The following is a 14,138-nucleotide window of genomic DNA, read 5'->3' on the forward strand; positions in this document are numbered from 1 at the left end:
AAAGAAAGAGGACAACAAAGTGAAACAGTCAGCACTTCTATTGCAACTTCGTATTTCGTCGTCCTAACGTAGTCTACACTGCTATCTGCCCAGCAGCTAGCCAGCTAGCAACGTCCACCGTCTACCGAATAGCAGCACTGTAGAAACTATTACACTCAACTGAACGACTTGATTAGTGTAGTGTTAGCTAGCTACATAGTTGTCTTTGCTGTCTTCGTATCCAAGATAATTGTGTAGTTTAGAGCGTGTAGTCTTAGAGTGATTATCTTAATTTACCGAGGTTAGCTAGCCAGCTATTTGTCGTCCTTAACGTAGGAGACACTGCTAGCTAGCCAACAGCTAGCCAACGTCTACTGAATAGAACTTCCGCACTCAACAACCCGGTCGCATTCCGCTTCGCTCCACAGGTAGTATCACATTTTTCATTTCATTTCATTACAGCACAACGGTTTGATTTGTTTGATCGTAGCTAGCTACATAGCTAGCTACATAGCCGTCTGTGTATCAAAGATAATTGTGTAGTCTAGAGCGATTTTCTAGGTTAGCTAGCCAGCTATTGTCGTTCTTTTAACGCAACGTAACGTAATCAACACTGCTAGCTAGCCAGCTAGCCCCCGAATAGCAGCACTGTAGAAACTACTACACTCAACGGAACGACTTGATTAGTGTAGTGTCAACAACGCAGCCACTGTCAGCTAGCCTACAAAGTCAACAACGCAGCCACTGCCAGCTAGCCTACTTCAGCAGTACTGTATCATTTTTAATAATTTTAGTCAATAAGATTCTTGCTACGTAAGCTTAACTTTCTGAACATTCGAGACGTGTAGTCCACTTGTCATTCAATCTCCTTGCATTAGCGTAGCCTCTTCTGTAGCCTGTCAACTATGTGTCTGTCTATCCCTGTTCTCTCCTCTCTGCACAGACCATACAAACGCTCCACACCGCGTGGCCGCTGCCACCCTAATCTGGTGGTCCCAGCGCGCACGACCCACGTGGAGTTCAGGTCTCCGGTAGCCTCTGGAACTGCCGATCTGCAGCCAACAAGGCAGAGTTCATCTCAGCCTATGCCTCCCTCCAGTCCCTCGACTTCTTGGCACTGACAGAAACATGGATCACCACAGATAACACTGCTACTCCTACTGCTCTCTCTTCGTCCGCCCACGTGTTCTCGCACACCCGAGAGCTTCTGGTCAGCGGGGTGGTGGCATAGGGATCCTTATCTCTCCCATGTGGTCATTCTCTCTTTCTCCCCTTACCCATCTGTCTATCGCCTCCTTTGAATTTCATGCTGTCACAGTTACCAGCCCTTTCAAGCTTAACATCCTTATCATTTATCGCCCTCCAGGTCCCCTCGGAGAGTTCATCAATGAGCTTGATGCCTTGATAAGCTCCTTTCCTGAGGACGGCTCACCTCTCACAGTTCTGGGCGACTTTAACCTCCCCACGTCTACCTTTGACTCATTCCTCTCTGCCTCCTTCTTTCCACTCCTCTCCTCTTTTGACCTCACCCTCTCACCTTCCCCCCTACTCACAAGGCAGGCAATACGCTCGACCTCATCTTTACTAGATGCTGTTCTTCCACTAACCTCATTGCAACTCCCCTCCAAGTCTCCGACCACTACCTTGTATCCTTTTCCCTCTCGCTCTCATCCAACACTTCCCACACTGCCCCTACTCGGATGGTATCGCGCCGTCCCAACCTTCGCTCTCTCTCCCCCGCTACTCTCTCCTCTTCCATCCTATCATCTCTTCCCTCTGCTCAAACCTTCTCCAACCTATCTCCTGATTCTGCCTCCTCAACCCTCCTCTCCTCCCTTTCTGCATCCTTTGACTCTCTATGTCCCCTATCTTCCAGGCCGGCTCGGTCCTCCCCTCCCGCTCCGTGGCTTGACGACTCAATGCGAGCTCACAGAACAGGGCTCCGGAAGGCCGAGCGGAAATGGAGGAAAACTCGCCTCCCTGCGGACCTGGCATCCTTTCACTCCCTCCTCTCTACATTTTCCTCCTCTGTCTCTGCTGCTAAAGCCACTTTCTACCACTCTAAATTCCAAGCATCTGCCTCTAACCCTAGGAAGCTCTTTGCCACATTCTCCTCCCTCCTGAATCCTCCTCCCCCTCCCCCTCCTCCCTCTCTGCAGATGACTTCGTCAACCATTTTGAAAAGAAGATCGACGACATCCGATCCTCGTTTGCTAAGTCAAACAACACCGCTGGTTCTGCTCACACTGCCCTACCCTGTGCTCTGACCTCTTTCTCCCTCTCTCTCCAGATGAAATCTCGCGTCTTGTGACGGCCGGCCGCCCAACAACCTGCCCGCTCGACCCTATCCCCTCCTCTCTTCTCCAGACCATTTCCGGAGACCTTCTCCCTTACCTCACCTCGCTCATCAACTTATCCCTGACCGCTGGCTACGTCCCTTCCGTCTTCAAGAGAGCGAGAGTTGCACCCCTTCTGAAAAAACCTACACTCGATCCCTCCGATGTCAACAACTACAGACCAGTATCCCTTCTTTCTTTTCTCTCCAAAACTCTTGAACGTGCCGTCCTTGGTCAGCTCTCCCGCTATCTCTCTCAGAATGACCTTCTTGATCCAAATCAGTCAGGTTTCAAGACTAGTCATTCAACTGAGACTGCTCTTCTCTGTATCACGGAGGCGCTCCGCACCGCTAAAGCTAACTCTCTCTCCTCTGCTCTCATCCTTCTAGACCTATCGGCTGCCTTCGATACTGTGAACCATCAGATCCTCCTCTCCACCCTCTCCGAGTTGGGCATCTCCGGCGCGGCCCACGCTTGGATTGCGTCCTACCTGACAGGTCGCTCCTACCAGGTGGCGTGGCGAGAATCTGTCTCCTCACCACGCGCTCTCACCACTGGTGTCCCCCAGGGCTCTGTTATAGGCCCTCTCCTATTCTCGCTATACACCAAGTCACTTTGCTCTGTCATAACCTCACATGGTCTCTCCTATCATTGCTATGCAGACGACACACAATTAATCTTCTCCTTTCCCCCTTCTGATGACCAGGTGGCGAATCGCATCTCTGCATGTCTGGCAGACATATCAGTGTGGATGACGGATCACCACCTCAAGCTGAACTTCGGCAAGACGGAGCTGCTCTTCCTCCCGGGGAAGGACTGCCCGTTCCATGATCTCGCCATCATGGTTGACAACTCCATTGTGTCCTCCTCCCAGAGCGCTAAGAACCTTGGCGTGATCCTGGACAACAAACTGTCGTTCTCAACTAACATCAAGGCGGTGGCCCGTTCCTGTAGGTTCATGCTCTACAACATCCATGAGTACGACCCTGCCTCACACAGGAAGCGGCGCAGGTCCTAATCCAGGCACTTGTCATCTCCCGTCTGGATTACTGCAACTCGCTGTTGGCTGGGCTCCCTGCCTGTGCCATTAAACCCCTACAACTCATCCAGAACGCCGCAGCCCGTCTAGTGTTCAACCTTCCCAAGTTCTCTCACGTCACCCCGCTCCTCCGCTCTCTCCACTGGCTTCCAGTTGAAGCTCGCATCCGCTACAAGACCATGGTGCTTGCCTACGGAGCTGTGAGGGGAACGGCACCTCAGTACCTCCAGGCTCTGATCAGGCCCTACACCCAAATAAGGGCACTGCGTTCATCCACCTCTGGCCTGCTCGCCTCCCTACCACTGAGGAAGTACAGCTCCCGCTCAGCCCAGTCAAAACTGTTCGCTGCTCTGGCCCCCCAATGGTGGAACAAACTCCCTCACGACGCCAGGACAGCGGAGTCAATCACCACCTTCCGGAGACACCTGAAACCCCACCTCTTTAAGGAATACCTAGGATAGGATAAAGTAATCCTTCTCACCCCCCCTCCCCCCCCTTAAAATATTTAGATGCACTATTGTAAAGTGGTTGTTCCACTGGATGTCATAAGGTGAATGCACCCATTTGTAAGTCGCTCTGGATAAGAGCGTCTGCTAAATGACTTAAATGTAAATGTAAATGTACTTGTCAGACATAGAGAATGAATGAGGTATACTGGCCGTTGGGGTGGGCTTGGTGTGGGGTTTAGGGGGTTACGTGGGCGGCTGTTTACCCTTCATTTGGATTCCTCACATTTGAATCATTGTTAAGAGGTTTGGTCCAAATCTGATGTAGGCTACTATGTTTATTGAATATTATAGGTATCCTATAAATGTAAATGGCCAATTTGGGTGCAATCAATTCACTTAACAAAACAATGTTGCAGGAATGCTTATCTTATCTGTTTATAACTACAGCAACTATAGTGCTGTGAACAAGTCTTTGCCACCATCCTGATTTCTTATTTTTTGCACATTTGTCACACTTAAATGTTTCAGATCATCAAACTAAATGAAATATTACACAAAGATAACCCAAGTAAACACAAAATGCAGTTTTCAATTGATAATTTTATTTATTAAGGGAAAAAAGTGAAGTAGGCTAAAAGAACTCAAAAAGCAAGACTTCATGCCGCGATCCAAAGAAATTCAGGAACAGATGAGAAACTGACATCTATCAGTTTGGGTTACAAAGCCATTTCTAAAGCTTTGGGACTCCAGTGAACCACGGTGAGAGACATTATCCCAAATGGAGAAAGTGTGGAACAGTGATGAACCTTCTCAGGAGTGGCCGGCCTACCAAAATTACCCCAAGAGCGCAGCGATGACTCATCCAAGAGGTCACAAAAGAACCCACCACAACATCTAAAGAACTGCAGGCCTCACTTGCCTCAGTTAAGGTCAGTGTTCATGACTCAACCATAAGAAAGAGACTGGGAAAAAATGGCATCCATGGCAAAAAGAACATAAAGCCTTGTCTCACTTTTGGCAAACAACATCTTGATGATCCCCAAGACTTTTGGGGAAATATTCTGTGGACTGATGAGACAAAGTTGAACTTTTTGGAAGGTGTGCTTCCCGTTACATCTGGCGTAAAAGTAACACAGCATTTCAGAAAAAGAACATCACACCAACAGTGAAATATGGTGGTGGTAGTGTGATGGTCTCGGGCTGCTTTAGAACCTGGACAATTTGCTGTGATTGATGGAACCATGAATTCTGCTCTCTCCCAAAAAATCCTGAAGGAGAATGTCTGGCCATCAGTTTGTGACCTCAAGCTGAAGAGCACTTGGGTTCTGCAGCAGGACAATGATCCAACACAAGTCCTCCTCTGTAAACTGGTCATCTCTGTATACCCGTCACAAGACCCACTGGTTGATGGTTATTTAGAAAACCCTCTTGTGCCTCACTCCCCCCTATGTGAGATATCTACTGCATCCCTCATCTTCTGTTCAGAACACCTGTTCTGCCAGTCACATTCTGTTAAAGGTCCCCAAAGCACACACATCCCTGGGTCGCTGCTCTTTTCAGTTCACTGCAGCTAGCAACTGAAACGAGCTGCAACAAACACTCAAACTGGACAGTTTAATCTCAATCTCTTCATTCAAAGACTCAATCATGGACACTCTTACTGACAGTTGTGGCTGCTTTGTGTGACATATTGTTGTCTCTACCTTCTTGACCTTTGTGCTGTTGACTGTGCCCAATGATGTTTGTACCATGTTTTGTTGTGTGTCATGTGTTGCTGCCTTGCTATGTTGTCTTGGGTTTCTCTTTGTGTAGTGTTGTATTGTCTCTCGTTGTGATGTGTGTTTTGACCTATATTAAAATATTGTATTTATTATTATTATTATTATTCAATCCCAGGCTCCGTCCCCGCAGGGCCCTTTTGGTAGGCAGTCACTGTAAAAAAGAATTTGTTCTTAACTGACTTGCCTAGTTAAATAAAGGTGAAATTAAAAATAAAGAAAAATAATCGCATCCCCATGACATCAACCTCTCAGTTGATGCGCTGAGGTAGATATATGACGACTGATATAGCGGGCTGGGGGAACTTAACGACGAAACGGAAGTCCCCCGTGAGCGTCTTGATGGAATGTAGTGAGTTGGCTAGCTTGATAGCAAATTAGCTGTAAAGTCGACGAATTGTCCTGTCAAACATTGAAGATATATCGAGTGGTCTTTAAATATTTATCCAACGATGCCAGGTAGCTACGTTTTTGTTGCGCTACTGGCTGCTGTGCATTCCAGATACAAGTTGACTTGAATCGTGTGTGCATATCACGCTGTTAGCCTTCGAGCTAAGTTTGATTTAGCTTGTTTCTACCACTACCAGCTAGCTACCTGCTAACAGTTTTATAGCTAGCTATAAAGACCATCCAAGGTAGTAAGAAGGCTATGCTAGTTCCAGGTGACGTAACATTCAGTCTGTACATCAAAAACAGCTTGCTAGCCAAGTTTGATCCAATATGCGTGTTTTTATATATTTCAAGTTAGTTAGCAAGCTCGCTAGCCAAGTAGCTTTCTTGCTCGCTAGTAACGTTATTATGCCAAAGCCTTTTTCATAGGGTGATTGCACGATGTGTTAGTTATTTAGTGAATGCTAACTTACATAACTCGTTTCATCAGTGACTTGATGGCTACAGTAAGTTTAGTCGAAACCACAACCCTTTTATATCACACATTATTTTCAGGCTGCTAGTTAGCCAGTCCGTGCTAGTTTTCTGAGTTCGCTAGCTACGTAGTTACCTAACGTTGTGTACCAACTAGCAAACTACCTAACGTTGTTTACCAACTAGTAAGCTAGCTACTGTAACTAGCTCACTAGCAAACTGCCAATACTCAGAATAGGATTTGTGCTGCGATGAACGGTAATGTTAGCTGTAACTAAACGTTACTCCAGTTAGCTAATTGTCTGGCTGGCTTGTTGCAGCTGTGACACGCAGGTAGGCCTCGCTCCATGTGGGGTTTGTCATCACCTTTTTTTTCTCGTGACATGTGCATCCTTCAATGCTGACGATACAGGTAACGCGTTAGCTAGGTATTGTTGAGTTATAACGGTAGGAACTGGCTAACTAGTAATTGTATCCACGTCAGCTGTAAGCGCAGCCACTGACTCGCTACTCTTGGTCTACTTTAACTAGTATGACACTAGCAAGTAGTAAGTAAAATAATGAAGTATGGACTTTATTTGCGTTTTGGCAATATACATTTGTTCATGTGTGGGTAGATAACGGTTTAACATTCTACTCTTATGTTTTAGCTACGTTTTTTGACCTTAAATGTTTATTAAACACGTAATTTATTCAGTTTACCCAAGCTGAGCTTTACTCTCAATTTGAAAGCCATTTGCCTCATTTTAAAGTGGGTTGCCATTTATGCATGTGTGAAACTGTTAACCCTACAGAGCCTGCGGAGATGAACAGTCCTGAGATGGCGAAAACACCAGGTGGCAGCAGTGCCCCTGGGAAAGAGAACGTGGCCAATGGGCACAAGGAGGGAGAGGTGGGCAACAACAACAACCCCTTCGCTGACTACATGTGGATGGAGAACGAGGAGGATTACAACAGACAGGTCAGTGATTTTTAGGACCACTCTTTTGTTGCCCTGGATAGATATCCTTCTGTAGCTCAGTTGGTAGAGCATGGCGCTTGTAACGCCAGGGTAGTGGGTTCAATCCCCGGGACCACCCATACGTAGAATGTATGCACACATGACTGTAAGTCGCTTTGGATAAAAGCGTCTGCTAAATGGCATATATTATTATATTATATTTATTATATTATATTTCCTGGCATTGTACACAGATCTAGGATCAGGTTACTCTACTCTCAGGATCAAGGGGCATGTTCACTCTTCCTTGCAGGTTTTCTCAAGCTCTGTTAAGTTAGATGGGGAGCGGCAGCCAAAGAGTTACATTTTCCCATCAGACCACAGAATTGTTTGCCTTGTGCTGTCTTTCACATGCTTTTTTGCAAACTCCAGCCATGCTGTCATGTGCCACTCTCTCATAAAGCCCAACTTGGTGAAGTGCTGTAGAGACTGTTGTCCTTCTGGCAGGTTCTCCCTTCTTGCACGGTTGTTCAGTTTGGTCGAACGGCCAGCTCTAGGCAAAGTGGGTAGTTCCCATATTTCCTTCCCCAGATATATGCCTCATCACAATTTTATCTTGGGAGATCTACGGACAGTTTCTTGGACTTCATGCTATAGTTTCTACTCTGACATGCACTGTCATGACATAGACTAACCAGGTGAAAGCTATGATCCCTTATTGATATAACTTGTTAATTCCCCTTCAATAAGTGTAGATGAAGGGGAGGACACGGCTTAAATAAGGGGTTTTGAAGTTTGAGACTATTGAGACATAGATTGTGTATGTGTGCCATTCAGAGTAGTGTTATATACCAGTACCACGGTACCAAAACGTCATGATACTTATGACACCAACATTTTTAGAATACCGTATTACTGTTTCATGTGATGATACCACATTTTTCGGCCCGACAGATCTAAAGAACCATCTGGCGCCTGTCAGTTTTCTGAATAATTTCAGTAATAAAAAAATATAACCCAGCAAAAAAAAAGACACGTCCCTTTTTCAGGACAATGTCTTTCAAAGATCATTTGTAAAAATCCAAATAACTTCAGACCTTCATTGTAAAGGGTTTCCCATGCTTGTTCAATGAACCATAAAAAATGTATGAACATGCACCTGTGGAACGGTCGATAAGACACTAACAGCTTACAGACGGTAGTCAATTAAGGTCACAGTTATGAGAACTTAGGACACTAAAGAGGCTTTTCTACTGACTCCGAAAAAATCGCCCATCTGTGTGGACGTGCCTTAGGCATGCTGCAAGGAGGCATGAGGACTGCAGATGTGGCCAGGGCAATAAATTGCAATGTCCGTACTGTGAGACACCTAAGACAGCGTTACAGGGAGACAGGACGGGCAGCTGATTGTCTTCGCAGTGGCAGACCACGTGTAACAACACCTGCACAGGATCGGTACATCTGAACATCACACCTGCGGGACAGGGACAGGATAGCAACAACAACTGCCCTAGTTACACCAGGAACGCACAATCCCCCCAATCAGTGCTCAGACTGTCCGCAACAGGCTGAGAGAGGCTGGACTGAGGGCTTGTAGGCCTGTTGTAAGGCAGGTCCTCACCAGACATCACCGGCAACAACGTTGCCTGTGGGTACAAATCCACCATTGCTGAACCAGACAGGACTGGCAAAAAGTGCTCTTCACTGACAAGTCACGGTTTTGTCTCACCAGGGTGACAGTCAGTTTTGCGTTTATCGTCGAAGGAATGAGCATTGCACCGAGGCCTGTACTCTGGAGCGGGATTGATTTGGAGGTGGAGGGTCCATCATGGTCTGGGGCGGTGTGTCACAGCATTATCGGACCTAGCTTGTTGTCATTGCAGACAATCTCAATGCTGTGCGTTACAGGGAAGACATCCTCCCTCATGTGGTACCCTTCCAGCAGGCTCATCCTGACATAACCCTGCAGCATGACAATGCCACCAGCTACACTGCTTGTTCTGTGCATGATTTCCTGTAAGACAGGAATGTCAGTGTTCTGCCTTGGCCAGCGAAGAGCCCGGATCTCAATCCCATTGAGCACGTCTGGGACCTGTTTAACTGGAGGGTGAGGGCTAGGGCTATTCCCCCAGAAATATCTGGGAACTTGCAGGTGCCTTGGTGGAAGTGGGGTAACATCTCACAGCAAGAACTGGCAAATCTGGTGCAGTCCATGAGGAGGAGATGCACTGCCGTACTTAATGCAGCTGGTGGCCACACCAGATAGTGACTGTTGATTTTGACCCCCCTTTGTTCTGGGACACATTATTCCATTTCTTTTAGTCACATGTCTATGGAACTTGTTCAGTTTTTGTCGAATCTTATGTTCATACAAATATTTACACATGTTAAGTTTGCTGAAAATAACCGCAGTTGACAGTGAGAGGACAGTTTTCTTTTTTTGCTGAGTTTTTATCTCAAATAGTTTATTGTATTCGCCGGTCCTTATATGCGACGGGTCCGATAATGTTCATATCAGCTCTGATCAGCAAGCCGCATGGCCCACATCCCCTTCCAGCCGTCACTCACCTGCTTCTCTTCGTCCGCTCTTCCTGCACATCTATTTTTTTCCATCCATTTTTAAAATATAATTTAGCAGGCGATCAGGGATGTAGACCCTTATCAGTCTTCTGTTACATTGGAGCAGCTCGCAGAGTGAGCAAGGTTGATACATTGTCTCTTCATCCCTGGTGTAACCAGCAGCATAGGCCAATCTGAGTAGGCTTTGCAAGTTGTCACTCAGCAGTGCCAGAGAGGGAAAACAAATTTCTGACAGTCATGCTTTCAGCTTTAAAGCAAAGAAAAGGCTCGTCTCTAGCTCAAATGGTGTAAAATTAAATAGAACCCATATTACGTTGGAGCATTGTGGTCCACATGGGCCTGCATACCTGTGGAACGCTTTGGACACCTTGTAAAGACCCTGCCCCGGGAAATTAATGCTGTTCTTAATGTTTTGTACACGCGCCTCGAACCTGGGCTGCCCTCCAGTGCTTTGAGAAGGAGGCAAGGATAGAGGACATGAGGAAAGACATATTAAGAAATAATCATCTACTGCTGATTGTAATCCAGCCCTATTCTTCCCCTATTGTGTGGTCATCCCAGGTGGAGGAGGAGCTTCTGGAACAGGAGTTCTTAGAACGCTGTTTCCAGGAAATGCTGGAAGAGGAGGATCAGGATTGGTTCATCCCCGCCAGAGACCTCGCCCCTGGGGTGGGGCAGATTCAGCAACAGCTCAACGGGCTATCTGTCTCCAATGGCAACGCAGATGAACTCGCGGTAAGTCCTGTCAGAATGTTTGTCCGTCAGAGTGTGTCACAAACTGTCTCTACACGAGCAGCATGTCTGAGCGTCGTCGACCAAAACGTCACTATATTTATAGGGCCAGTTTCCCAGATAAAGTTGAATCCTGGTCTAAAAAGCATGTTCAACGGAGATTCTTTATTCAGTCCAGGACAAGGATTCATATTTTGTCCCTTAGAGTTAACCTGAGAGTTAAAAGCCTGAAATGTATTTGCTGTGGAGCGTTATCCACATTCAGTACCTAGATACCGTAGGTAGCCCATCTTCTCCAGTTGTTATCCACATTCAGTACCTAGATACCGTAGGTAGCCCATCTTCTCCAGTTGTTATCCACATTCAGTACCTAGATACCGTAGGTAGCCCATCTTCTCCAGTTGTTATCCACATTCAGTACCTAGATACCGTAGGTAGCCCATCTTCTCCAGTGTTATCCACATTCAGTACCTAGATACTGTAGGTAGCCCATCTTCTCCAGTGTTATCCACATTCAGTACCTAGATACCGTAGGTAGCCCATCTTCTCCAGTGTTATCCACATTCAGTACCTAGATACTGTAGGTAGCCCATCTTCTCCAGTGTTATCCACATTCAGTACCTAGATACCGTAGGTAGCCCATCTTCTCCAGTGTTATCCACATTCAGTACCTAGATACCGTAGGTAGCCCATCTTCTCCAGTGTTATCCACATTCAGTACCTAGATACCGTAGGTAGCCCATCTTCTCCAGTTGTTATCCACATTCAGTACCTAGATACCGTAGGTAGCCCATCTTCTCCAGTGTTATCCACATTCAGTACCTAGATACCGTAGGTAGCCCATCTTCTCCAGTTGTTATCCACATTCAGTACCTAGATACCGTAGGTAGCCCATCTTCTCCAGTTGTTATCCACATTCAGTACCTAGATACCGTAGGTAGCCCATCTTCTCCAGTTGTTATCCACATTCAGTACCTAGATACCGTAGGTAGCCCATCTTCTCCAGTTGTTATCCACATTCAGTACCTAGATACCGTAGGTAGCCCATCTTCTCCAGTTGTTATCCACATTCAGTACCTAGATACCGTAGGTAGCCCATCTTCTCCGTTGTTATCCACATTCAGTACCTAGATACCGTAGGTAGCCCATCTTCTCCAGTTGTTATCCACATTCAGTACCTAGATACCGTAGGTAGCCCATCTTCTCCAGTTGTTATCCACATTCAGTACCTAGATACCGTAGGTAGCCCATCTTCTCCAGTTGTTATCCACATTCAGTACCTAGATACCGTAGGTAGCCCATCTTCTCCAGTTGTTATCCACATTCAGTACCTAGATACCGTAGGTAGCCCATCTTCTCCAGTTGTTATCCACATTCAGTACCTAGATACCGTAGGTAGCCCATCTTCTCCAGTGTTATCCACATTCAGTACCTAGATACCGTAGGTAGCCCATCTTCTCCAGTTGTTATCCACATTCAGTACCTAGATACCGTAGGTAGCCCATCTTCTCCAGTGTTATCTACATTCAGTACCTAGATACCTCAGGTAGCCCATCTTCTCCAGTTGTTATCCACATTCAGTACCTAGATACCTCAGGTAGCCCATCTTCTCCAGTTGTTATCCACATTCAGTACCTAGATACCTCAGGTAGCCCATCTTCTCCAGTTGTTATCCACATTCAGTACCTAGATACCGTAGGTAGCCCATCTTCTCCAGTTGTTATCCACATTCAGTACCTAGATACCGTAGGTAGCCCATCTTCTCCAGTGTTATCCACATTCAGTACCTAGATACCGTAGGTAGCCCATCTTCTCCAGTGTTATCCACATTCAGTACCTAGATACCGTAGGTAGCCCATTCAGTACCTAGATACCGTAGGTAGCCCATCTTCTCCAGTGTTATCCACATTCAGTACCTAGATACCGTAGGTAGCCCATTCAGTACCTAGATACCGTAGGTAGCCCATCTTCTCCAGTGTTATCCACATTCAGTACCTAGATACCGTAGGTAGCCCATTCAGTACCTAGATACCGTAGGTAGCCCATCTTCTCCAGTTGTTATCCACATTCAGTACCTAGATACCGTAGGTAGCCCATCTTCTCCAGTTGTTTGAGCACAGACACAATACCTCTTCTACTTTTTGGCCCAGTTTCCCCAAAAAATATTAAGCCTAGTCCTAGACTAAAGACCATGCTGAAAGGAAATTCTCCAGTAAAATCTGTTTTTAGTCTGGGACTAGGGTTAATCTGGCAGGGAACCGACCATCAGCTGGAGAAACTATCCTGTGGTGCGTGTTACAATCTGAACCGTCTCCTCTTGTCTGTTTTTAATGTTGAGGCCCTGTTATTTTGACCTGTTCATACAGGTCTGGGTCCTTTTTTGTTTGCTCCTATACTAATCCTCTCCTCTCTTTTTACAGCGCAAGAGCAGCTTGAACCCAGAGGCGAAGGAGTTTGTTCCGGGAATGAAATACTAGGGTCCTCCTGCCAGTAGGGGGAACCCTCATAAAGACTCTTTGTGACTGCTGGCTTCCCAGCAGACACCCTTGCACTTGCCTGCTTTTGGGCTGTGTGGGGTACATGGGGTGGGGTTGGAGGGTGGGCTGGGGTATACTCTTCAATAAGCTTTTGGTCGCATTCCTCTGCTCAGACGTTGCATGCATCAACCTATGGTTACGTGCCAAGTCATCTACTGTGCCGTCGGGCACCAGATTGCTATGACATGTGGTTAGGGTTATAAATAAAATACCTATTAAATAAAATACCTATTCAGGAGTTGTAAGATCTGGAATGTGTCAGCACCGTCTGAGTAGGGGAACGCAGCCTTTTATTTCCGTTTTGTTCCTATGTGGTTAACTAGGCAGGGGGCAGTGATGGGAGAAGGGTGGGCAGGGGCCATATCAGTATAAAATAATCCTATTGGACAGAATGGGAGGGGCCATCAGTATAAGATGTTCTTATTGGACAGACTGCAGAACTGGAGGTCAGATCTGCGTAGAAAGTTTGGTGTTTTATTTTTGTTCTTTCTCCTCAATCTCAAGTGCAGCCGTGTGAGTCTGTCGTCGTGGTGATCGTGGCTGGAGATTTCTCTCCCCTGATCATTGTTGCAGTTTCCTTTTTTTGTCTTCTCTTTTCTGGATGTTTTTCTTTTCCTCGGAGGCTGGTTTTAGGGTAGGTAGTGTGTAGGGCAAAGTAGGCTTGGCGAAAGATGGACAGACTGCAGTGTACAGAAGGATTGGATGGGATTTGGCTGCGGGGTGTAGCTGACCTGCGAGGGATTTCCATGGCAACAATTTCGTTTTTTCGTTTGGTTGATATGTAAAAACTTGAGTTGAAATCCTGTCACAGTGTGCGACTTGCATTAACAAACGAGGACAAAGTATGATGGAATAAAGATCAGGTACCCTCTGGGACTTTGGTGTCTTGTTCATTGTTTTATAT

General features: G+C 46.4%; 1 protein-coding gene across 2 annotated transcripts; it reads left to right on the forward strand.

The window, feature by feature from the left end:
• Positions 1-5,881: 5,881 nt before the first annotated feature.
• LOC124028551 (polyadenylate-binding protein-interacting protein 2B-like) lies at positions 5,882-14,110 on the forward strand. 2 transcript variants are annotated; one of them, XM_046340595.1, is made up of 4 exons: positions 5,882-6,040; positions 7,240-7,406; positions 10,527-10,700; positions 13,118-14,110. In XM_046340595.1, exons 1-4 carry the CDS (start codon positions 6,034-6,036, stop codon positions 13,172-13,174), a joined length of 405 nt encoding a protein of 134 aa, XP_046196551.1. In that variant the 5' UTR covers positions 5,882-6,033; the 3' UTR covers positions 13,175-14,110. The 2 variants fall into 2 exon arrangements, with proteins under 2 accessions (XP_046196551.1, XP_046196550.1); XM_046340594.1 differs by having other exon boundaries at positions 5,909-5,933.
• Positions 14,111-14,138: the final 28 nt, after the last annotated feature.

Source organism: Oncorhynchus gorbuscha, unplaced genomic scaffold (genome assembly GCF_021184085.1).
Source record: "Oncorhynchus gorbuscha isolate QuinsamMale2020 ecotype Even-year unplaced genomic scaffold, OgorEven_v1.0 Un_scaffold_4426, whole genome shotgun sequence".
NCBI classification, from domain to species: domain Eukaryota; kingdom Metazoa; phylum Chordata; class Actinopteri; order Salmoniformes; family Salmonidae; genus Oncorhynchus; species Oncorhynchus gorbuscha.